General features: G+C 40.2%; 1 protein-coding gene across 11 annotated transcripts in view; it reads right to left on the reverse strand.

The window, feature by feature from the left end:
- The window catches only part of BCAS3 (BCAS3 microtubule associated cell migration factor), a 580,473-nt gene that overhangs the window by 518,173 nt on the left and 37,657 nt on the right, over positions 1-24,643 (reverse strand). For all 11 annotated transcript variants that reach the window (XM_047759073.1, XM_047759067.1, XM_047759070.1 and 8 more), the window contains exon 6: positions 4,887-4,968. In XM_047759073.1, coding sequence (XP_047615029.1) covers positions 4,887-4,968 — 82 coding nt within the window. The remainder of the gene's footprint in view (positions 1-4,886; positions 4,969-24,643) is intronic.

The following is a 24,643-nucleotide window of genomic DNA, read 5'->3' on the forward strand; positions in this document are numbered from 1 at the left end:
TTGGCCCAAGAACTCCATATGCCACAGGGCGGCCAAAAAAGGCAAAAAAAGAAGAAAAAAAAACATAATGCAACTGTAATGGCTTGGGTCACTGCAGAGGTGCAGGTTCAATCCCCAGCCTAGCACAGTGGGCTAAAGGAGCCAGCACTGCCTCTTTTGCAACATAGGTCGAAGCCATGGCTCAGATTCAATCCCAGGCCCAGGAATTTCCACATACTACGAGTCTGGCACTCCAAGTCAGAAAACTTGCCAAAGAATAGGATTTTTCTCCATCATAAAGGCAAAGACTGAAAAGACTCATAGTAGCAGTAGAGGACAGAAATGGGAAAAAAGGAATTTTCATGTATAAATGACAGCATATTCTCTCTGAGAAGCAATTTTATAATATGTATCAAAACTATACATATATATATACTTTTACCAAATAATTTCTCTTCTAGGACTTATCATAAAAATAATTTCTGGTGTAGTTTTGGTTGGTTGGTTGGGATTTTTTTGGCTTTCGTCTTCTTAGGGCCACACCCCTTGACTGGGGGTCAAATCAGAGCTTTAGGCGCCAGCCTACACCACAGCCACAGCAACACCAGATCCAAGACCTGTCTGCAGCCTACACTGCAGCTCATGGCAATGCCAGATCCTTAACCCACTGAGTGAGGCTAGGGATCTAACCCGCATCCTCATAGATAGTAGTCAGGTTTGTTAACCACTAAGCCATGACAGGAACTCCTCCTTGTGTATTTCTGAAATGTACATATAAAGAAGTATATAACAACATAACCTGTTAAAGGAAAAGGTTAAAATAAGTATAAATGTTCATACAATGGAGTGACAATTTTTAGCAAAGTGGAAAGAAGTTTTGAAATGGAAAGATGTTCATCAGACAAACTTTTTTTTTTTTTTCGTCTTTTTGCCTTTTCTAGGACCACTCCCATGGCATATGGAGGTTCCCAGGCTAGGGGTCGAATCAGAGCTGTAGCCACCAGCCTACGCCAGAGCCACAGCAACGCGGGATCCGAGCCGCATCTGCAACCTACACCACAGCTCACGGCAACGCCGGATCATTAACCCACTGAGCATGGGCAGGGACCGAACCCGAAACCTCATGGTTCCTAGTCGGATTCGTTAACCACTTCGCTACGACAGGAACTCCAGATAAACTTTTGAAAAAACCTACATACACACACATCCATGAGCAAATACATATAATATACATAAAGAACTTGAATTAGGTCTTGGACATAATACTACATATTAATTTACTGCATGTATGAATACTTTAGGGAAAAAATACAACAGGATATTCATACTCTAAACCATTAATACATGCTTAGTATCTGAGTAAAGAAAAAAAGGAAAGTTAAAAGATCACCTGGGCTTATCTCTAATAACATAGGATCATGTGAGAGTCCACTTTCTACATTTCAGTATTCCTTGAACTTTTATACCGAATATCTTAACTGGCTTAGAATTATATGGTCTTAAGAAATTGAAAACATACTAAAGTCAATGTGTCCTCTGATCCCACACCTTGGAAATAAACATTACTAGCACAAAATCTATAACCATATAAAATTTTTATTTGTATATTAAGTCACACATATTGCTGTATTTTATTGTACAAATGCGGTACTGAGTTACTAAAAACAACTATGGCTACTGAGAATAATGAATAACAAGAATTTATTTGGAATTAAATTCTAAAAAGACAGATGTGAAAGATTAATAAATAACAGCTTTTATCTGATATGAGAATACCAATTGCTTGGTTATAGCTTTATGGAATACTACACTGAAAAAAATTCTAAAGCAGATATAGGTTCATTAGAAAAGTAATCAATTACTGTTAGTAACCATGAGGAAATGGGGAAGCACAAACTGTGTTGATGTGAGTAAATGTCCATTAAATAACGACCTTCTGCGCAGTAAAAGGACATCCAAATCCTTCAGTTTTTCACTTTTACCTAAAAGACAGACTTTGCACAGAAAACACCTACAGAAAGGGAACTTGGGAGTTTCCTGGTGGCCTAGTGATTAGGATTCGGCACTTTCACATAGGTTTGATCCCTGGCCTGGCGCAGTGGGTTAAAGGATCTAGTGTTGCCACAGCTGCAGCGTAGGTCACAACTGTGGCTCAGACCTGATCCCTGGCCTGGGAACTCCACACACCGCGGGGTGGCCAAAAAAGAAAAAAAAAAAAAGGATCATGCAAGGAAGTGAACATTCAACAAAAATATCACAAAGGACCAAGGGTTGTTGGGACAAGGAAAGTGGAGAGAAGACAGTACTGGTGATGGCTGAAAACAATGCTGGACAAAGAGTGCATCAGTTCACCAAAGATCTAATGAACCTGGTAGGTAATACCTCTTACAATGACTTATTAATTCTAAAAGTTTGTAGATTGTTTTGTATTTATTACATATACAATCAAATTACCTATAAAGACAATTCTACAACTTTCATTCTAATACTTAGACCTTTTATTTATTTCTCTTGGCATATTTAAATGGCTAGGACCTGAATTCCAGGGTAAACAGAAGTTAGGATCCATCTCAAACTCAATAGGAAAGTAATATTTTACTACTGATTATGATGTTGGCTGTAGACTTTCTTATAGATTAGCTTTAGCATACTAAGGATGTTTCCTTTTATTCTTGATTGCTTAAAGGTTTTTTAAAAATCGCAAGTAGCTATTATATTTTGCCAAAAGTATTTCCACTTCTATTGAGATGATCATTTGTGTTTTATAACACAAATATAACAGCCAAATAATACAAGTACCAGAAAGAGAGAACATAGGAAACTTCAAAAAATGAGTTTAAGGAATTTTCTCAAAAATGTACTACTCATATTTCTACACTGAAGACGCCTGGGACAATGTATGAACCAAGAAACAACACCGCAAAAGTTTCAGAACACTGGGAACAAAGCCAACATTCTATTCACTCCCAGAGGGAAAAAAAACAAGCTATACACAAAGAAAAAGGTATCAAAATGGCTTCAGATTCTTTAACCATAACACTAGATCAATACCTTCAAATTTCTTTCTTTTCTTTTCTTTCTTTTTTTTTTTTTTTGCTTTTTTTGGGGGGTGGCCGCATCTGCAGCATATGGAAGTTCCCAGGCTTGAGGCAGAATTGGAGCTGTAGCTGCCGGCCTACACCACAGCCACAGCAATGCAGCTACTCCACAGTCATAGCAATGCCAGATCTGAGCCTTGTCTGTGACCTACACCACAGCTCACGGCAACGCCAGATCCCCAACCCACCAAGCAAGGCCAGGGAAACTAGAAGGATTCATTTCCACTGAGCCATGATGGGAACTCCCAACACCTTCAAATTTCTGAAGTAACATTACTTACAAAGAAATATTTGTTACCCGGTCAAATTATTAAACAAAAATTAAGGAAGAATAAAGACATTTTCAGACAAAAAAGATCTATCACACATTCTTTTTTAGGAAGCTACTAAAGGACTTATTCCATCAAATGAGGGCAAAAGCAAAATGGGAAAAAGAACAGGGTATTCTATTTTCCATTACAAATTTTATGTCATCAGTTGCATGCATAACTTTGTTGAAAACAAATCTAAAAAATTAAATGCAGTAAAAGCAACACATGTGTAATTTGTACAAGTCATTTAGCTTTGTGAAATTATATTTTAAAGCTAAAAAAAGCATATTAAAAGTATATTATGATGCATTTAAAACTATAGTGAGTGGGAAAATCTTTAATTAGACAAAGTAAATTAAACATATTCAAATTCTACTAAAGCAATATTAACTTTTAAGGTTTTACACTCTCTCATGAAGTATTTCTGCACAAAGTAAAAATGTCGAGAAAAGCTGAATATTAATAATTGGCATGAAGAAAAAAATTCATAAATGAAATGGAGAAAAATCTGCCTCTGTGAAGGACATACAAAAGCAACAAAGACATAGCTAAGTCATTTGGTAAAAAAGCTCTTCTTGAGTCCAGTCACCCAAAGAGAAAGCTGGCAAGCTGGCTATTCCAAAAATTTCACCAACACACAAATACAACCATAAACAGAGACAGAGTGTAAAGGAGAGACAGAGCTGAGACCTACATATCCCACATAGTTCGATGACAAGGACAAATCTCCACGCCACTGCAGGATACTGTTGTCTTTTTATTTCCACCTTTCCCATTTCAATTAAGCAGATTTAATACCAATATTAATCCCTAACATTATGCCCATGGTAGTAAGTTTTCATAAACATCATTCTCACCAATTTAGAGAATTAACTACAGAAAGACGTATTAGAAGATTTCCCAACTTCTGTGTAAATCTTTAGAAATACATAATATTTAAAGACAACATTAAGGAGTTTTCATTATTACAAGCAGAGATCCAAGGTCAAAGCCCAAAATTGTACTTCTGCCATAGCTGGAAGTACAGACAACAGACTCCTCTACCATCGAGACAATGGTGAAAACCAAGCTCTCAGTAAGTATAACTGAGAAGAGCAAAGACGCCGGGGTACCCACAGAAGAAAGCTAAACCAGAAACCTAACAAAAGCAGCACAGTCAGCAAGGAAAGGATCTGGGAAGGGCGATGCCATGAAAACCAAGAGAGAAGAGGGCTTCGAGAACGAGCCAGCAAAGTCAGAGGCTCAATGGAGATGAAAGAGGAGGAAGATAAATCAAAACCACAGCAGAGAGTGAATGGCCATATTGAATTGGTTAAGATTACCTACTTCCATCTCAGCTGACAGAACTAAGAGTTTATCTTGGAGGGAGGAGGGGAAGGGGTATGGACACTTGGAGGAAAACAGACTTTAGTTATCATTCTTGCTGTCTGTTGTCCAAGACCAATAAAAGACAAGCCTCTTTCTGAATGATTTGTTTCTTCTTAAAGGCTACACTCACCAAACTGTGGAGCAGGCAAGATTCTGGCCGCTCGAATTGGGCCATGTCGAACAGAAAAAAGCTCCTGTGCTTCCCCACTGATCTGCAGAAGAAGACAGAAAAAAAAAAAAAAATTCAGTAAATGAAAACACAGGTCAGGACATTTATTATACAAAACAAGATCTCCCAAATTTTTACCACAATTTTTCATCTGAAAATACACGTGCATACACACACAGTTATGGCTAATCACACATACTAAGTACATTAATATTAAATAATCATGCATAATTTTAGGAAATTCTAAGAGAATGCTCTTTTTTTTTTTTTTTTTTTGGCCACTCCCACAGCATGTGGAAGTTCCCGAGCCTAGGATCAAGTTCCCGAGCCTAGTGCCACTGCGGTGACAACACTGGATCCTTAACTCCCTGTGCCATAGGAAAACTCCAAGCATGCACTTAACATGAATAGGAAAATAAAAGGTCTGTTCTGGAAGCCTATCATTTTTATCTTTAAGAAACTACTATAAATCTACTTTACATGAGTGTCTTGGCCATTTTAGAGCAAAGCAACCATGATTTTTTTTTACTGGTATTCAGTTTTCCATGTAAGAAAAAATTAAATACGGCTTAGCATTCTGAAAAGCAAACTTAAATGTTGTAGTACTTGTAAGTTTGTATAAAAACTTGCAAATTTATTATACATGAGAAAAACAAAACATATTGTAGACCCCTGCAGTGGAAGATGAATGACCTGGTGGCAGTTAAGGTTCTGCAAGCCTAGCTGTTAACCTCCTTGAGTCAATTATTAAACCTCTGTACATCTTTATTACTTACTTTCTTTTCTAAATATATTTAAAGGAATATTAAATACATTTAAGGAGTGCAACACAAAGATTGGATGTACATATACAGGGTGAAATGATTATAACAGTCACCTCCTCCAAGTTACCTTTTTTGTATGATAAGAGCACCTGAAATCTATTTTTCCAGTAGTCAATACAGTATTATTATTAACTGCAGTCATCATGTCTGAATATTAGGTCTCCTGACTTACTCATCGTACGTAAGTGCGACTTTGTACCTTTGATCTCCACATTCTGCCCATCTCTTCTAAGCCTATATTGCTTTGCATTTATGAGCTGGAACAATAAAGGTGCTTCTAATTTCAGTATTTACACATAAAAAATATGTCCGCATCTTTAAATGCCATCAGTTTTATTACACACATAGGTTAAACACTGTATGAATGTCCATTCATTCATGAGTCATATGAGATCTGTCCCCTCAGATACAAAGAGCATAGCATTCTAGTAATCCAAAACAACTATATAAATATATGTGTTTAAGTGTGAAAAGGACTGCTTTTCAAAATTAGTGCTTCAAGAGAACAATTTGCTACTAATTGAAATATTGAACAGAATAAATTATAATTAGTTAAGGAAAGCTTTCCAGACTATCATTAAGTGGTAAGAAAGTCCCCAATACATTTTCCTCTTTTTTTTTTTTTTTTTTTTTTTTTTGCTTTTTAGGGCCACATCTGTAGCAATGGAGGTACCCAGGCTAGGGGTTGAATCAGAGCATATGCCACAACATGGAATCTGAGCCAAGTCTGCGAACCTACACCACAGCTCACGGTAACGCCAGATCCATAACCCACTGAGTGAGGCCAGGGATTGAACCCGCACCCCCATGGATACTAGTTGGATTCTCCATAACAGGAATTCCCAAATACATTTTCTTAACTGTCAAGTGTTTGTTGGAATGTGTAACATCAAACAGGGAAACAGGCAAACATTATACAACATGTTCTAACCACCCAAGAACCTACAGCAAATGTAATAATGATAAACATTCAATACAGTAAATATGCTAATGGTATTTTTTCAATTGTCCTGCCTGCCAAAAATCAGTTTAAAATATCAACAGTATATATATATACACACACACATATATATATACATATACTATATACATATAGTAAAAGGCTTATCGATCTTCCAATATTAAGCTACATATCTGCTTAGAGCTGCCTTTTATATTAACTCCTTTTTTCGATCTTCAGCTTCTCATTTATCTGAATAAAAGCTGCAAACTATAAATATTTTTGTCTCTTAAAAATGTTAAACTATGGTGATGCCCAAAGAGCCATCACATTCATTTTGCTTATAAAAACTATTAAAATGTATTTACTGGCCACAATGGCAAATTGTTCTATAGCACTTGGGAAGCAGAAGATATGAGGAATGCTAGGCTCTTTCCACTAACTATGCAATAGTATCCCTACCTATCACAAATTAAACACACAAAAGCTATAAACTCAGGATAGCAAACTCTAAGAATTTACCTCTCTACAAATTCCTCTGTAAACATTATTAATTTTCTAAATGAAATACCATGGCCATTACATACTGCAGCTGTTAGATCTTCATTTCATTCTTTTAGAACAGAATTTAAATTTAGAAAAGTCCTTAAAGGGTCATTTTGTTCAATCTCTCACTCAATGCAATAATCACACATTCTCTGAAATCTAAATATTACCACCATCTTTTTATTTTTAAACACAATTTCACTGAAAGGTGTATCACTAACATAATCCAATTACACTATAGATGCATTACTGGCTGTCTCCAAAGCTGCCAAGTCATTGAAAATAAATTGTTGGCTGGGCAATGGATAAATACTATTCTTCTTCAATGTACATATATTCCAATAACAATAAAATGAGAAATAAATTATAAAATATTGTAGAAACTGCCCCCAAAATAATAATTTAGAGTGATGAAAAATATTTCTCACAAAATCATAGTATCCTAACACAAAATCCACTGCTCTGTACTATTATTTTCAGATGACACAGGTCTAGCATTCACCTTTTTTGGTCCTATCAGAAAAGTCTGTAAAGTTTAAAAAAAAAAAGTCTAATCATATTTAACTGAGCTGATGTACTGAATTATACTAAATAATAAAGAATAAAACAAACCTGTGTTAGCATATTCACAATATGATAAACATTTGTTATCAATGGATTTAATTAACACACGAGAGCTTATTTTGACATACAAAAACATTTTGAAATCTGCATACATCATGCTTTTGAGCATAACAGGTTTCAAAACAAACCTAAATGTCCTATCCTATTAGAAGCTTTACTCTAAATCCCTCTTGAAATGCACACCAACAGGTAAGAGAAAACATCAGGGTTGATTATAAAATGCATCCCCATATTAATTACCCATCCCGCACTACCTCTACGTTAAGGTCTTAGAATTTCTAGTGATAACATAAGGGAAGGGAGAAGGAAGAAACATGTCATCATTTAGAGAAATTTGTGAATATGTCAAAATCAAGATGGTTAGAAGCATAATTCTAAAGGAACCTAAGCGAGTCACAAAAGTCAAACTTCCCAGAAGACAGAACTCTCCCAACAAAACAGGCAAACTCTACATTGGAATTTGATTCCAGAACAGCAACAGCGCTAATACAGCGTATGCAGATAAGAGGTGCACATTTCCGGCAGGACACAGAGAATGGATATGACCTTACGGCTCTGCTTTAGCTGCCGTTTTCAATTGCCGCTAAAAATCTACAGTATGTTCACGGGTGATGTTGCTCTCAAATGAGTGTCACAGCTGATTAAGATTTTTAAGGCTTTCAGAGTGATTTTTAGGTTTCTGAAAGAGTTCATTGAAAATAGCAAAGCGTCTCTGAGATGAGGATTTGACTGCTCCTGACAAGAATTACCAAGAGCTCTAAGGTCCCTTTTAAACCAACAACAATAATAATAATAAACACAACGGGAGAGCTACAAGGAAGGCGTGTACCCAGCAATGTTCCAACTTCCTGGCAACTGCAGTAACGTGGGGAGAGAAGCAAACAGGGAGGAACCCTCTCTAATAGCTCCTCATGGGTCTCTGCCTTTGTTCTTACTGGCATTTTAATTTCTGATGACAGACTTTTGTTGTTTGGAGCATAAACCGGACGTACCAGTTTGGAGGCACAATAAGGAGAACAAAGAATGATTTGTTCACACTGTAGGAAAAAAATCTTTTCCAACCATAGAAAATAGCTTTCGCATGGTGAAAATATGCAAATTACATACCAAACCATAAGGGGGGAGAACAAGTTTAGAATCTCACAGCTCAATCTAAGGCAAAAGGAGATTTTAACAGCCGAGACACTCATACACCCAGCGAGAAGGCTATAAAAGTTGTGGGAGAGCTTTCTAAGTGCTTTAAGAGAATCCTAAAAGCACATGAAGGTCATCGAGTCCTCAGAAACAAACGTTGTTTCTGAAATCCTGATGACTTCCCAAAGGCATCTGACCTCAACATAGAAAATTCAATCAAAAACCAAGCACAATAATAATAATGCTCTACACTGTCACAGAATTAGGACAAGAGCACATATTTACACACCCGACGCCCCTTTTAGACACTGATCGAGTGGAGAACTGTGGTCTGCAATGGATTCTTTTTAGCAAACTTTATTGAAAGGCAACAGACTTAGATAACATAATTAATCTTAGGTATGTGTACATATACCTAAGTATTTTTGAATACCTTGTATTTTTATTTTTTTATTTTTTATTTTTTGCTTTTTAGGACTGCACCTGCAGCATAAGGAAGTTCCCAGTTTAGAGGTCAAATCAGAGCTACAGCTGCCGGCCCACCCCGGAGCCACAGCAATGCCAGATCTGAGCCGCATCTGCAACCTACACCACAGCTCATGGCAACGCCGGATCCTTAACCCAGTGACTGAGGCCAGGGATCGAACCCACAACCACATGGTTCCTAGTCTAGATTTGTTTCCACTGCGCCACAACGGGAACTCCTCTTGTATTTTTAAAAAATGCAAGTTACTGATTTTCAGACCATAGTGCTGACCTGGGCCCCTGCATTGGACTGGTCTACAGAAAGGACTGCTCATGTCAAAATCATCTCGAAACCATTCTCACATGGAGGAGAAACTACACCAGCATGAGAATATCAGAAGTAGACAGCTGAAGATGCTCAACCTGACTTGTGTGATGATTCATAATGTTTTCTTAACTTCTTGAACCTTTCCATATGAATCAAATGTTTTTCCATCAGGAGCACAATCCTATGCTAATTTTAAAAATCAATCCAATTGTTGGGTTTGAGGCCAATTACTTGTGTGTCGTACTTCTGGGTTACCTTGATAGATTTCTCCTCTCCAAGGCTCTGACTGAATAGCCCTTAGGAAATTTATTTTATTACTGGGTAGAATTGTCTCACCTGGCCAATTAATAATACCTGCTCTGACCCTGACCATAAATACGAATTTTCTTTTAGGGTCACTCAAACTCAGAGCAATGAGCAATGAGCTAAGTCTCAATCAAAACCTCCTGTTTATTAGATGGGAACCTCCCACACTTGGGGAATGGATTTATGTGGTTATCACAGGCTCTGGCCATTTGTGTTTCAAGGCTCCTCTATGTTGGGAACAATTAAATGATACTAAGAATGATTAGCCTAGCCTAGTAACACTAAGAAATTGGGCTGGGTGCCTTAGGAGCAATGACTACATATTATTACCCTTAGAGATAATGGCTGATAGGGAGCAGACTGGGTCAGATGACTTGGAGATTCACTGGGTCATAGCTAATGGAACTCAATGAATTTGGAGTACTGATTTATGGCCTTGGCTTCCACCAGGATGGATAGGAAGATGTACTCTAGGACTCCCTTGGACTCAAGGTCATATATGTAACAATTTAAAGACGACCCCAACCAATCTACCATTGTACGAACCCAATGGGTCAAGAAATCTGTACTCCACTACTACGACCACTTAGCGATTTTCATACTGTCAGTGGAATTGGAGTCCATAATCAGCCGCATCAAAAGCTTAAGGAAATTCACTCGACAGATTTTAAATGATAGCAACCAGGCTATTAGCCTACTGAATTCTGAGGACCTATGCTGCTTTAAGTGACCTAGTCTTTTTTTTTTTTGGTCTTTTTATGGCCACACCCGCAGCAAATGGAGGTTCCTAGGCTAGGGTTCAAATTGGAGCTGTAGCCACTGGCCTACATCACAGCCACAGCAATGCCAAATCCAGGCTGAGTCTGCAACCTACACCCTAGCTCATGGCAATGCCTGATCCTCAACCCACTGAACTAGGCCAGGGATGGAACCTGCATCCTCATGGATACTAGTCAGGTTTGTTTCCGCTGAACCACGACGAGAACTTCAAGTGACCTAGCCTTGACAACATCTTCTAAAGCTGCTTTGGAGTAGGAAGCTATTGGCTTAAATATTTGCTTATAACTCTATTACTGTTATTAGCTACACTGCTTGTATTTGCCTGTTTTACAAGATATTGTTCCTTGTATGACCACATGTGTGACGGAGCCACCAAGAAAAATAATGATGACTAGGTGACTTGAAGCAGTTCTTTACCAGGTCAATGATTGTAATAGTGTAACTCTAGATGTGGGAAGATGCAACAGGAGGGAATATTTTCCTGGACCATAACTGGCTAGTAAGATAGGTGGTCCAGAGACTTTTTGCTACTGTAATAAGGCCTGGTCCAGTAAGAGCACACTGAGTGGCCCTATCAGCAAAATCTTTGCCAGACCTGGGAATGAGCATTCCTAGCACCATGGGATGTAAAGGCCATGAAATGCCACTCAAAACGATGGTCGAATATATGACCATGGGGAAGCCCTGTGAACCGGAGGTTGGCGCTTGCCATCTGCCTTTACACAGAGCGCGTCATGAGCCACTGCAGCTGCTGACCCTCAACTCCCCCCTGAAAGAGCTCAGGATTAAGGCACCCTGTGCTCTGGGAAAACTGGCAAAACAGGTCTTCAGACAGCTATTTTCAGGAGAATATTTTATGAGCCTAATTCTTGCATCTCCTCGTATCTAGGAAAGCACTAAAACCATGAACAGTGATACTTGCCTTGGCCATTAAGGAAAAATACTATTAAGAGTCAAAACGGAACAGCTATGGTTTAGACATCCAAAGTGATACTAGGTGACATTACGATTGTGATTTCAGACAAGTCCTGGGAACTTGAGTTTTCTGAGTCGTGGCAGACTTGGGATGCCACCGGCTATCCTTAAAAGCAAGGTCTGCTGGCAGCTGGTAGCTGCAGCCTCATGGCTCCAAGATAACGTCTCGTAACTATTAAATGTTTTAAGACAGTGAAATTGCTCCAGGACTTGGAACTCAGGAATATTTCTAATTTGGTGTCCATTCCCCAAACTGAAGCAGAACTATGCCCCATTTCGGCGGGAAGTAGCCAGAGCTACTTTCCCCTGGAGGACTTGGGGAAAGATAAAACAGAAGTGGGGACTTAAAACTAAGGTCCCCTAAAACCAAGTTCCCTTGCCGAGTTTCTGATTAACATCTCTATCCAAAACTATAATTCCCTTTCTCGCCCAACACCTGCTCTCCTCAAGATTGAGGGGTATCAAAGAAAAGTACGGAATGTGGCCAAGCAGGGCGTTGTGGGGCTCCTGGGCACGAAAGCCTTTGTGTGCCCCATTTCTTGTTTTTAGGAAGTGGACTTCATTCAGCCTCCATGGCCTTGCATGAGTTCCAAGGGGCAGGTTCAGAGAGGAGCTAATCAGGGAAGGAAGGGGATGCAAAGACAAGCGAGAGACAGTCAAACAACAGCACAGGAGCCTGCTTCCCTCTCAAGGGACACACATAATGCTGTAGGCATGTTCTACACCGAAGAGGAAAGTTATGTTCCTTACGTGTCTTTTAGAAATGAATACTTCAAAACTGAACAGCTTAGAGTCCTTCCTTATCCTTCTCCCTGGCTTACTTGCACCCTAAACACAATCACCTGTAAGCTAAAGATTAGGCACCCTGAGCACAACTGCCTGTAGGTTAAAGATTATTAGCACATGACGTTTTTCAGGAACTTTCCTAGTTTGTCCTAATCTCCGATCAATATGCCCTTTTCGAAAGTACTGTTATTCTAGGCAATAACCCAAAAGACCCACCATCATGATCATGCCGAGATCTCCTGACTCCGGCTTTGATGACTAAGATCCCCTCAAATAAAGAAGAATGCATGTCTGCCCTGATCCTGATTCCTATCTGAAAACCTGTTTTTCTCCTTTTCACTATAAAACTCCCCACAGTTCTTCCCAATGGAGGGCACAGTCTTTAAGGCATTAGCCTGCTGTGGTCTCTCTTGCCCACCCAAAACTCGGTGTCTGTGTTTCTATTTGGCACTGGTGGACAGTGGCCGAGTTTAGGCAACAACTGTAGTTTTTATTTCTGTTGCTCTGTAGACTTCCACTGTATTGAAATACTGCAATTTATCCATTCTACGCTTAGTCGATGGAGTTCTAGTTTGTTTCCAGTTCTGGGCTCACTGAGATGTCAAGAAAAATCGCAAATGGGAAAAAGATTACCGTGTTTCCTTTCAATGGATTACCAAGAGTTGTATAAGTGGATCCTTTGGGGGTTATTTGATTCTACAAGAATCTGCAAGAATCTGTGTCTTGACTGGGCTATTTTACAATACTATAAGTTGGAGATCCCGTCGTGGCTCAGTGGCTAATGAATCCGACTAGGAACCATGAGGTTTCAGGTTTGATCCCTGGCCTCACACAGTGGGTTAAGGATCCGGCGTTGCCATGAGCTGTGGTGTAGGCCAGAGGCTACAGCTCCAATTAGACCCCTAGCCTGGGAACCTCCATATGCCACCGGTGCAGCCCCAGAAAAGACAAAAAGACAAAAAATTAAAAAATAAAAAAATCAATACTCTAAGTTGCAGAAAACTGATAATAATGCAATTGACTCTTGTCCACAGAAGTGCAAATGAATTTGATAGGGATACAACTGAATTCCATTCATAAAAAAGATTCTAAGAGTTCCCGCTGTGGCACAACAGGATTGGTGGTGTCTCGGCAAGGTCAGGAATTTCTGAAGGGGCAGGATGCAGGTTTGCTCCCCAGCTTGGCTTAGTGGGATAAAGGATCAGGCATTACCACAGCTGCAACTTAGATCTCAGCTGCGGTTCAGATCTGATCCCTGGCCTGGGAACTTCCAACTTTTGGCAGGTGCGTTAAAAAAGAAAAAAAAAGATTCCAAGCAGTACATTTTAGTCCCAACAGGATATTAACTAGGTTTGCCTCTCTTAACAGATTCTTTTCAGGATTTCCTGGTGAGGCACAGTGGAATAGAATCCAACTAGTATCCCTAAGGACGAGGGTTTGATCCCTGGCCTCGCTTGGTGGGTCGAGGATCCAGGGGTGCCATGATCTGTGGTATAGGTCACAACAGACACATCTCAGATCCTGAGTTGCTATAGCTGTGGTGTAGGCTGGCAGCTGTAGCTCCGATTTGACCCCTAGCCTAGCAACTTGCATATGCTGCAGGTGCAGCCCTAAAAAGCAAAACAAAAACAAAAAACAAAAGGTTCATTTAGGCATTCCTAATTGCCTATATCTGTTCTTCAGATTCTCCTTTAAACCAGCAACAACTTGCCTAATATCTCATTAATTAATAAATTAAATAAAATCTAGGGTATGTTCATTTCATAGATGTATGAGTGTCAGGATTTTATCATTTTTAATATGATACTACACATGGCATTTAGTGAACATATTTAAGTATTTCTTTTGGGTACACACTAGTCAGATTGCTGTATTAGGAATATGTGCATGTTTTGGAGATTTTAACAAAGCAGTTTTTCTATAGTAACTGTACCAATTTACAGGTGTAAGAGCATTCTCAACTTGCTCCCCATCCTTGCCAACAGTTGATGTCCACTATTCCCTCTCTCTCTCTTTTTTTTTTTTTTTTTGTCTTTTTAGGGCCGCACCCATGGCATATGGAAGATCCCAGGCTAGGGGTTCAATTGGAGTTGTAGCTGCCGGCCTACACCACAGCCACAGCAACGCGGGATCTGAGCCACATCTCCAACCTACGCCACAGCTCATGGCAACGCCGGATCCTTAACCCACTGAGGCCAGGTATCAAACCCCCAACCTCATGGTTCCTAGTCAGATTCGTTACTGAGGAGCCATGATGGGAACTGCTAATTTATCTATTTTTCAAAATGGATACATTATACATCATTTTCAGACTGAAAATATAAATAAAAAGACCAAACCATCAGTTATGAAAGACATCAGAAAAGGAATTCCTCATGTTTATCTCAAACACATCCTGACTTTAAGTCAAACATCTTTCACTTCTGAGTTCTCTGATGTAAGACGTAAGTAATGCCTCTGGTTCCATTTGGAAAACCTAAGAGAGTAAAAGCAGCCAATAGGTGCGACCCTGGAAGTCCCCAAAGCATGATCTATAGCAACAAAGCCAAGTACCTACAGTACGCCAGATCATCAGTTATAAATATCAAAAACATTCAGGAGTTCCCACCATGGCTCAGTGGTTAAAGAATCTGACTAGGAACCATGAGGTTGCAGGTTTGATCCCTGGCCTCATTCAGTGGGTTAAGGATCCAGTATTGCCGTGAGCTGTGGTGTAGATCACAGATGGGGCTCGGATCCTGCGTTGCTGTGGCTGTGGTGTAGGCTGGCAGCTACAGCTCCAATTAGACCCCTAGCCTGGGAACCTCCATATGCCATGGATGTGGCCCTAGAAAAGACAAAAAAAAAAAGACAAAAAATATCAACATCCATGATTCCAACAATTTATTATAGTAGAAAGTAAATTGGACTTGTGTTTATAAACTTAGAAATACGCTAAATCTGAGTTTGGCTTTAAAATAAGGGTAATGACATATCTATCTAACAAAATAACTATGTTAAATTGTGTATTTAAAATATCTAACACATAGTTGGCACTCAAGAGACAGTTAAATCAAGAAGATGCTTGTTGAATGAATGAACTGATAAATAAATGACTAAGTCTGTCGGTCTCATTAGTCAGTCTTAATGATACTTAGCATAATTTGCCTTTGCCCTACTGCTTTCAAAATGTTATTAATATTTAATACCTGGAAATTTGTTATAATACCACATCATAAAATACATTTTGGTACAACTCATTCTTCTTCTTTTTTTTTTTTTTTTTTTTTTTTGTCTTTTGAGGGCCGCACCTGAGGCACATGGAGGTTCCCAGGCTAGGGGTTGAATCGGAGCTATAGCCAGCGGCCTACACCACAGCCATAGCAACACCAGATCCAACCAGAGTCTGGGACCTACACCACAGCTCGTGGCAATACTGGATCCTGAACACACTGAGCAAGACCAGGGATCGAACCTGCATCCTCATGGATACTAGTCAATTCGCATCTGCTGAGCCATGACGGGAACTCCTGGTACAACTCATTCTTGAACCCAATGGTACATTAACTTCCTAAGCTTTCCAGCTCTCAAAAAAAGGGCTACTACCAAAATGCCCAGTAGCACCTCTTCTGAGGAACAGCCTTTTTTTTTTTTTTTTTCCTCATGCCCCATGGAACACGGGATTCCTAGGCCAGCGATCAGATCTGGCAACCACTGAATCCTTAACCCTCTGTGCAGGGCCAGGATCAGATCTGAGCCACAGCTGAGACCTACACCACAGCTGTGGCAACGCCAGTTCCTTAACCCCACTGTGTCCACCAGGGGATCAAACCTTCCTCCCAGCGCTCCAGAGAGGCCACCAACCCCACTAGACCACAGAGGGAACTCCTGGGTAGCAGCCCTCATCACACTAGTCTTCACCTTCCTGCTCGAGATCAGGATAATCACCACCTACTCTGGCAAATATCCCACATTCATTCCAATCTTTATGTGTTTGTAAGATGTTTTTAGCTGCAACAAGTTTTCTTACCAACAGTGATATAATGACAGCCCATTTAAATAAATAAATGTAGGAGTTCCCATCGTGGCGTAGTGGTTAACGAATCCGACTAGGAACAATGAAGTTGCGGGTTCCATCCCTGCCCTTGCTCAGTGGGTTAAAGGTCTGGCATTGCCGTGAGCTGTGGTGTAGGTCGCAGATGCGGCTCGGATCCCGCGTTGCTGTGGCTCTGGCGCAGGCTGGCAGCTACGGCTCCGATTTCGACCCCTAACCTAGGAACCTCCATATGCCTCGGGAGCGGCCCAAGAAATGGCAAAAGGACCAAAAAAAAAGAGTTCATGACAGTTTCTGTAACTTACAAAGTTGAAAATAATTTTTTTCACTTAGGGATAAAATACATATTTATATACACACTGATTTTTTTAAATTAGAGATAAAAAGTAAAAATATCAAAATATAGGAGTTCCCTTGTGGCAGTGGCAGTGTAGCAGCTTGGGTCGCTGCAACGGTGCAGGTTCAATCCCTAGCCCAGGAACATTCACACACCATGGGTGCAGCCAAAAATACACAGGGGAAGGAGAAGAGGTAATTTCTTATAGTAAGGTATTCAGTTCCTAAGCAACAGAAGGGCAGCACCTAGCTACATTAGTGACCATCAAACTACAAAGCAAGCTCTCTCTAGAATCACCCTGTGAGCCAAGTTAATGATATACTTTCATTTTAGACATAAGAAAACAAAGAAGGAGTTCCCATCATGGTGCAGTGGTTAATGAATCCAACAAGGAAACATGTGGTTGCGGGTTTGATCCCTGGCCTTGCTCAGTGGGTTAAGGATCTGGTGTTGCTGTGAGCTGTGGTGTAGGTCGCAGACGTGACTCAGATCCCGCGTTGCTGTGGCTGTGGTGTAGGCTGGCGGCTACAGCTTCGATTGGACCCCTAGCCTGGGAACCTCCATATGCCTCGGAAGTGGCCCAAGAAATGGCCAAAAGACAAAAAAAAAAAAAGAAAGAAAGAAAACGAAGAAAAATGTTCCCCCCAAATGACCAGATCAAAGAGGCATCGGAATCTCCTATTAACAAACTACATTCAAAATCAGTTTTTAAATTCGAGCTTTTTTTCTCGAACAAGTCACTGCCAGGGACTCATTTTATGTGCAATAGCTCTGCTCCAACAATTTCAAACGCTTAACATAGCACAGTTTGAGGAAAGTATTCTTTGAGGGTAAAAAGCAATTCTTTTGAAAGATCCTAAAAGTAGGAGGAAGAAGGAGAGGAGTTTTTTGTTTTATTTTTGCCTAGCTAACCACAAATGATTCAGTTAATGTCAGAGTGTCAGTATCTCTGTAACCTTTCTATGCCATCAAGAAAAAAAAAAAAGCAAACCACAAAAACCACCTAAAACGCATATTTGTAAGGACTAACAACTTATAGAACAGATATTTGCCAACCACATAAAGCAGACGGCAACCGAGTCTGTATTTCGGGCTTGACGCTAAATTCAAAATACAAAACTTGAGGCAAGAAGGAAGTGAGTTTCAAGAACAATATGAAAACCGCAGAACATAAATAATGAATGGAACTTGTAATCATATTTTCATACTTCCAAATTTTTACACAGATGGAGAGGAGCATTTTGAGGCAACTTTAACCTTTCCCCTTCAGCCTGATTTTTGAAAGGAAGATCAAAGAAAGTCAGTTTAAACTCCCACGTTCCTCTGGTTATGCAACACAGATTTAGACATTACACTTCAAAACCCCAGCCATTACTTCAGCACCACCAATCCAAATACCATTCCGGAGCTTTGAAGCAGCCCTAATGGTATCTTCCATTTGCAAGTAACACTTCTGTAGTCAAAAGATCGTACTCGGGGTAGATGTTCGTGTAAAACCACTCAGACGACACAGACACACACGCCTGGGGGCAGACTCGAAGGTGTTCAGAAGTCAATGTAACACCATTACGGAGAGTGTCAGCCTAGCAGCTGTCATAAACACTTCATAATCACTCAGCCACACAAACTGGAGTCCCTTTAACTTGTTATTTTAGTTCATGCTGAATACATGTCCAGTGGAGAAAGGCAAGAGAGAAAACAAGGTTACAGATAAGCCAATTTTGCCATATAGCCTCTTCCCACTTTTAAAAGACTGCGTTTGTCCTATTTCATTGGTATGGTAAATCTATCCTGATGTAACCTGTTTGAAGATAGTTTTGCAATAGATAGCTAACCAAAGAGAACCTGATTCTATCAAAAAGAAGCCTAAGATGTTTCTTCTGTAAACAGGTATCACACAAACTTGTAGATTAACAAGATGATAAAAATGAGGGGGAGCACCAATGGTAGCAGGAAACAGAGCAACTAGAATTTTCAGATAGTGCGGATTTAAGTGTGTAATGGCACAACCTCTTGGAAGACTCTGGGCGCTTTCTAATGGAGTTAAAAACATGCTTAACCTACGACCCACCAATTCTACTCCTAGGTAGATACTCAAAAATAGAGTACGTATATCTACAATTATGTTCATAGGAGCTTTATTCACTACAGCCAAAAGCCAGAAACAAAGAGTCGTATATTCAATCTGTAGAATTAAACACAGTGATGAAAAAAAAAATGTCAAATACAAACTACCACACATGCAACAATACAGATGAAACTAAAAATGACATAGTTGGAGTTCCCATCGCAGCTCTGCAGAAACAAAGCTGACTAGCATCCATGAGTATGCAGGTTTGATCCCTGGCCTTGCACAGTGGGTTAAGGATCCAGTGTTGCCGTGAGCTGTGGTGTAGGTAGCAGAGATGCAGTTTGGATAGGCCAGCAGCTACAGCTCTGATTTGAACCCTGGTGTGGGAACCTCCATATGCCACAGGTGCAGCCCTAAAAAGACAAAAATAATAATAATAATAATAAATAAAATAAATAAATAAATAAGACATAGTTGGAGTTCTCTTGTAATGCAGCAGGTTAAGGATCCAGCACTGTCACTGCAGCAGCCTGGGTCGCTGCTGTGGTGCCATTCAATCCCTGGCCTAGAAACTTCCACATGCCACAGGCACGGCCAAATAAATTAAAAAACAAAAAATTAAAGACATAGTGCAAAAGACAGACACCTACTGTATACATATATTTATATGAAGTTCAATGAAGTTAATCTAAGGTCAGAATAGTGATTACCTTACATGGATTGGGGGGGAATAGTTAATACCAACTGGACATAGAAGAAAAAAGTTCTACATTTTGTTCTCGATGGTAGTTTCATTTATTTTATGTGTGTGAACATACATATACTTACACAAACATATAAACACACATAGTCACCAAAGTATAAATGAGATTTGCACATTTTATAGTATGTTAATTATTTAAAGATAGCTGTCATAAATAAACTGTGGTAACTCCAGATAATGGAATATTATCCAGCACCAAAAAAAAAAAAAAAAATTTGAGCTTTCAAGCCATGAAAAGTCATGGGGGAAACTTAAATGCATATTACTAAGTAAAAGCCAATCTGAAATGGCCACATACTGTCTGACTCCAAATATACGGCATTCTGGAAAGGCACAACTACATGGACAGTAAAAAGACCAGCAGTTGCCAGGGGAGGGATAGAGAAGTTTTTTTGTTTTTTGTTTTTTTTGTTTTTTTGTTTTTTTTGCTATTTCTTGGGCCGCTCCCGCGGCATATGGAGGTTCCCAGGCTAGGGGTCGAATCGGAGCTGTAGCCCCCGGCCTACGTCAGAGCCACAGCAACGCGGGATCCGAGCCGCGTCTGCAACCTACACCACAGCTCACGGCAACGCTGGATCCTTAACCCACTGAGCAAGGGCAGGGACTGAACCTGCAACCTCATGGTTCCTAGTCGGATTTGTTAACCACTGCGCCACGGCGGGAACGCCGAGAAGATTTTTAGAGCAGTGTGTAGACAGAGCACAGAGGATATTTAGGGCAGTGAGACTGCTTTTAAGATACTATGATGGTAGTAGGGACAGGTCATGACACATCTGTCAAAACGCATAGCATGTACCACACCAAAAGTGAACCTGAATGTAAACCATGGACCTCAAGTGATAAGGACGTGACCAGTGTAGGTTCACTGACTGTAACAATGTACCACCCGGATGTGCAATGTTGACAGTTAGGAGGCTGTGGGTTTGTGGGGACAAGAGGTATATGGGAACTGTCCTTGTGGCTCGATTTTGCTATGAAACTAAAACTGCTTTTAAAAACTAGTCTTTTTTTTTTTTTTTAAGGTTATCTATTAAAGAAGCTGAGCTGGTTAAACATGAGCTTCAATTTATTCAACTGTAAAATGGGACTAACACTAACTAGTAAAAGTGACAGGATAATAAGACAATGGGCAACGTGCCAAAAAAGAGATACTCTCTGATTATTCAAAAACAAAGTTATTAATGATATGAATATTATATAACTTTACTATGCGGCACAAGTGTCAAGATTCCCCAAAGCACCCCACCCTGACTCAGGGCTCTACGGCACTCTATTCAAACCTCCGAGATAACACCAATCTCACAGACCAGGGGTTCTCAGCACTACTGACATTTGGATTGAACAATTTCTGTTGTGGGAGGTTGTCCTGTACTTTGTAAGATGTTTAGCAGCATCTCTGGCTTTTACCCAGTGGATGCCGGGAGCAACTCCTAATGGTGACAATAAAAAATGTCTGCAAACAAAGACAAATGTTTCCTTGGGGGCAAAATCACTCCCATTTGGGAAGCACTGACACAGACTGCAATTATGGAGTGACAGTGCACACATAAAATATGATCTGCTCAAGGCAAGGCTCGGTTACATTTGTATCTCCTAATAAGTGGCACACACCCGAAAGCTCAGTGTGGGAAAATGATGGCTCTGCTAATTTAAAAAAAGAATTTATGAATAAGGGACAGTCATGGATCAAAATGGAATGAGAGCAAACAAGAAAAGATTAGGAAATTTAGTTTGGCTCAATCTGATAGTGAGTCTCTAGCAAATTCGATGAAAATATCCAGCAAAAGGCTGAAATCATGACACATATTTATTAAACAAATACACACATATACACAAGCACACATATACATACATATGTAAATATATATGTAAATACAGGCACACACACATATCCTACTAACTGCCAGACAATGTACCTGGTACCAGAGATGTGGTGCCACACCATTCGGACATGATCACAGTTCTACAAGAGGCTTACTAAGAATTCTCAACTGCTAATGTAACATCAAGAGTCCCAGAACTGGAGTTTCCCATTGTGCCTCAGGGGTTATGAACCCAACTATTATCCATGAGAGTTCGGGTTCAATCTCCGGCCTTGCTCAGGGGGTTAAGGATCCGGCTTTGCCGTGAGTTGTGGTATAGGTTGCAGACATGGCTCAGATCCTGTATTGCTATGGCTGTGGTGTAGGCCTGTAGCTGCAGCTCCAATTTGACCCCTAGACAGGAACTTCCATATGCTGAGGGTAATGCCAAAAAAGACAAGGAAAAAAAAAAAAAAGAAAGAAAAGAAAAATACTACTTCAGGAGTTTCTGCTATAGTGCAGTGGACAAAGAATCCAACCACAGTGGCTTGGGTCACAGCTGTGGCTCGGATTTGGTCCCTGATCCAGGAATTTCCATATGCCATGGGTGCAACCACAAATAAATAAATAAAATAAAAATACTGGTTCAGTTTCTTTTTAAAGTCACCTGAGGAGTTGCCATTGTTGCACAGCAGAAATGAATCTGACTAGGAACCATGAGGTTTCAGGTTCAACTCGTGGCCTTGCTCAGTGGGTTAAGGATCTGCATTGCCATGAGCTGTGGTGTAGGTCGCAGATGCGGCTTGGATCCTGTGTTGCTGTGGCTGTGGCGTAGGCCAGCAGCTGTAGCTGATTTGACCCCTAACCTGGTAACCTCCATATGCCCCGGGTGCAGCCCTAAAAAGACAAAAGACAAAAAATAAAAATAAAATAAAAACAGCTATGTCAGTTACATTTTAAAACAATTCTTACTGAAGTACATTTTAAAACAATTCTTACTGAAGTATGTATGTGTATAAATGTACATTAAATCTTTAGTATGCTTAACTATGCACAACTTTTCCCTCAAAGCATTTACCAGTCACTCCAACCAAAATTTTCATTCTCTGGAGTTGTGATTTTCAACCTGAGGGATGTTTGGCAATGTTTAAGCCTTTTTTTTTTTTTAAATCTTTTTAGGGCCACATCCACATCATACAGAGGTTTCCAGGGAGGGGTCGAATCGGAGCTGTAGCCACCAGCCTACGCCAGGGCCACAGGCCTGTCTGTGACCTACACCACAGCTCGCGGCAATGCCGGATCCTTAACCCACTGAGCAAGGCCAGGGAACAAATCCGCATCCTCATGGATGCTGATGGGGCTTATTAACTGCTGAGCCATGATGGGAACTCACATTCTGGAGACATTTTTAATTGTCAGAATTAAGGAGTTGCTTTGAGCAGCCAGTAGAAGGAGGCCACAGATGTGGCTACATGCCCTACTAGGTACAGAACAGACCCCGCCTGACAAAGAATCGTTTTCTCTAAAATGCCAATAACGTCAAGGATGAGTCACAAACATATATAATTTGTGTTTTCCACACTTTCATGCCTTATAATTTTGGATAATTTCTTACTTGAAATAGTATTAGCCTTTTAAAACAATTTTTTTTTTTTTTGGCTGTCCCACAGCATATAGAGTTCCAGGGCCAGTGATCAGATCCAAGCCACAGTTGCGACCTACACCAAAGCTTCAGCAATGCCAGCTCCTTTAATCCACTGTGCCAGGCCAGGGATCAAACTTGCATCCTGGTACTGCAGAGACACCACAGATCCTGCTGCACCACAGCAGGAACTCCAAAACAATTGTTTCTTAATTTCGTTATCACTTGTGATAGTTCACATCAAGCTGACCAATACTCAGAAGAGTATACATAAAGAAGATAAAAAGTAAAAGAACAGGAAGTTCTCTGGTGGTCTAGTGGTTAGGACTGGGCACTTTCACCACTGTGGCCCAGGTTCAATCCTTGAAATTCCACATTCCAAAAAAAAAAATTAAAGACATAAATGAGAGCCTGTGATCAATGCATACTCTATCTGCAAATAACCCCCAGGCCAGAGTGGAAGACTATTCAAAAATGATTAATTGAAAAAAAAGGGGAGTTCCTGTCACGCCACGGCGGAAACGAATCCGACTAAGAACCACGAGGTTGCAAGTGCGATCCCTGGCCTCGCTCAGTGGGTTAAGGATCTGGGCTCAGTGGCTTAAGGATCCAGTGTTGCCATGAGCTGTGGTATAGGTCACAGACATGGCTTGGATCCCGAGTTGCTGCAGCTGTGGCTCAGGCTGGCAGCTGTAGCCTCCAATTCACACACCATATGCCACGGGTGCAGCCCTAAAAAGACAAAAGATAAATAGACAGACAGATAAATAAATAAATAAATTTTTAAGAGGCGGGGAACTCAGCCTCAAGATTAAGCATTGTGGGAGTTTCCTGGCTCAGCAGATTAAGGGCCCGGCATTGTCACAGATGTGGCTAGGGTTGCTGCTGTAAAACAGGGTCGCACCCTGGCTCCAAGCTCCCCATGCCAAAGATGTGGTAAAAAAAGAAAAAAAAAAAAGGATTTATCACTGTGTCTGCAGATGAAAATCTGAATGCATTCAAAGCCTACGAATCCATCTCAAAACAGGCAAAATGACCAAAATTTATAGGGTTACAAGTCAACATAGTAGGTCAATTATATCTAAATAAAACTGCAAAACACAAAGTGCAAAAAAATTTTTATACCATTGCAAATGTCTATTTCCTGGTTTTGATGCTGCACTACAGTTTATATAAAATGTCACCTCTGTAGGGAACTAGGGGAAGTGTAACCAGAACTTATTGTGCAGCTTCCCATAAGCCTATAATTACTTCAAAATTAAAAAGTTTTCAAAATGAATTCAAGAGTTCCATTATGGCTCAGCAGAAATGAATTTGACTAGTATCCATGAGGATGCAGGTTTGATCCCTGGCATTGCTCAC

This window comes from Phacochoerus africanus, chromosome 14, assembly GCF_016906955.1.
Source record: "Phacochoerus africanus isolate WHEZ1 chromosome 14, ROS_Pafr_v1, whole genome shotgun sequence".
NCBI classification, from domain to species: Eukaryota; Metazoa; Chordata; class Mammalia; order Artiodactyla; family Suidae; genus Phacochoerus; species Phacochoerus africanus.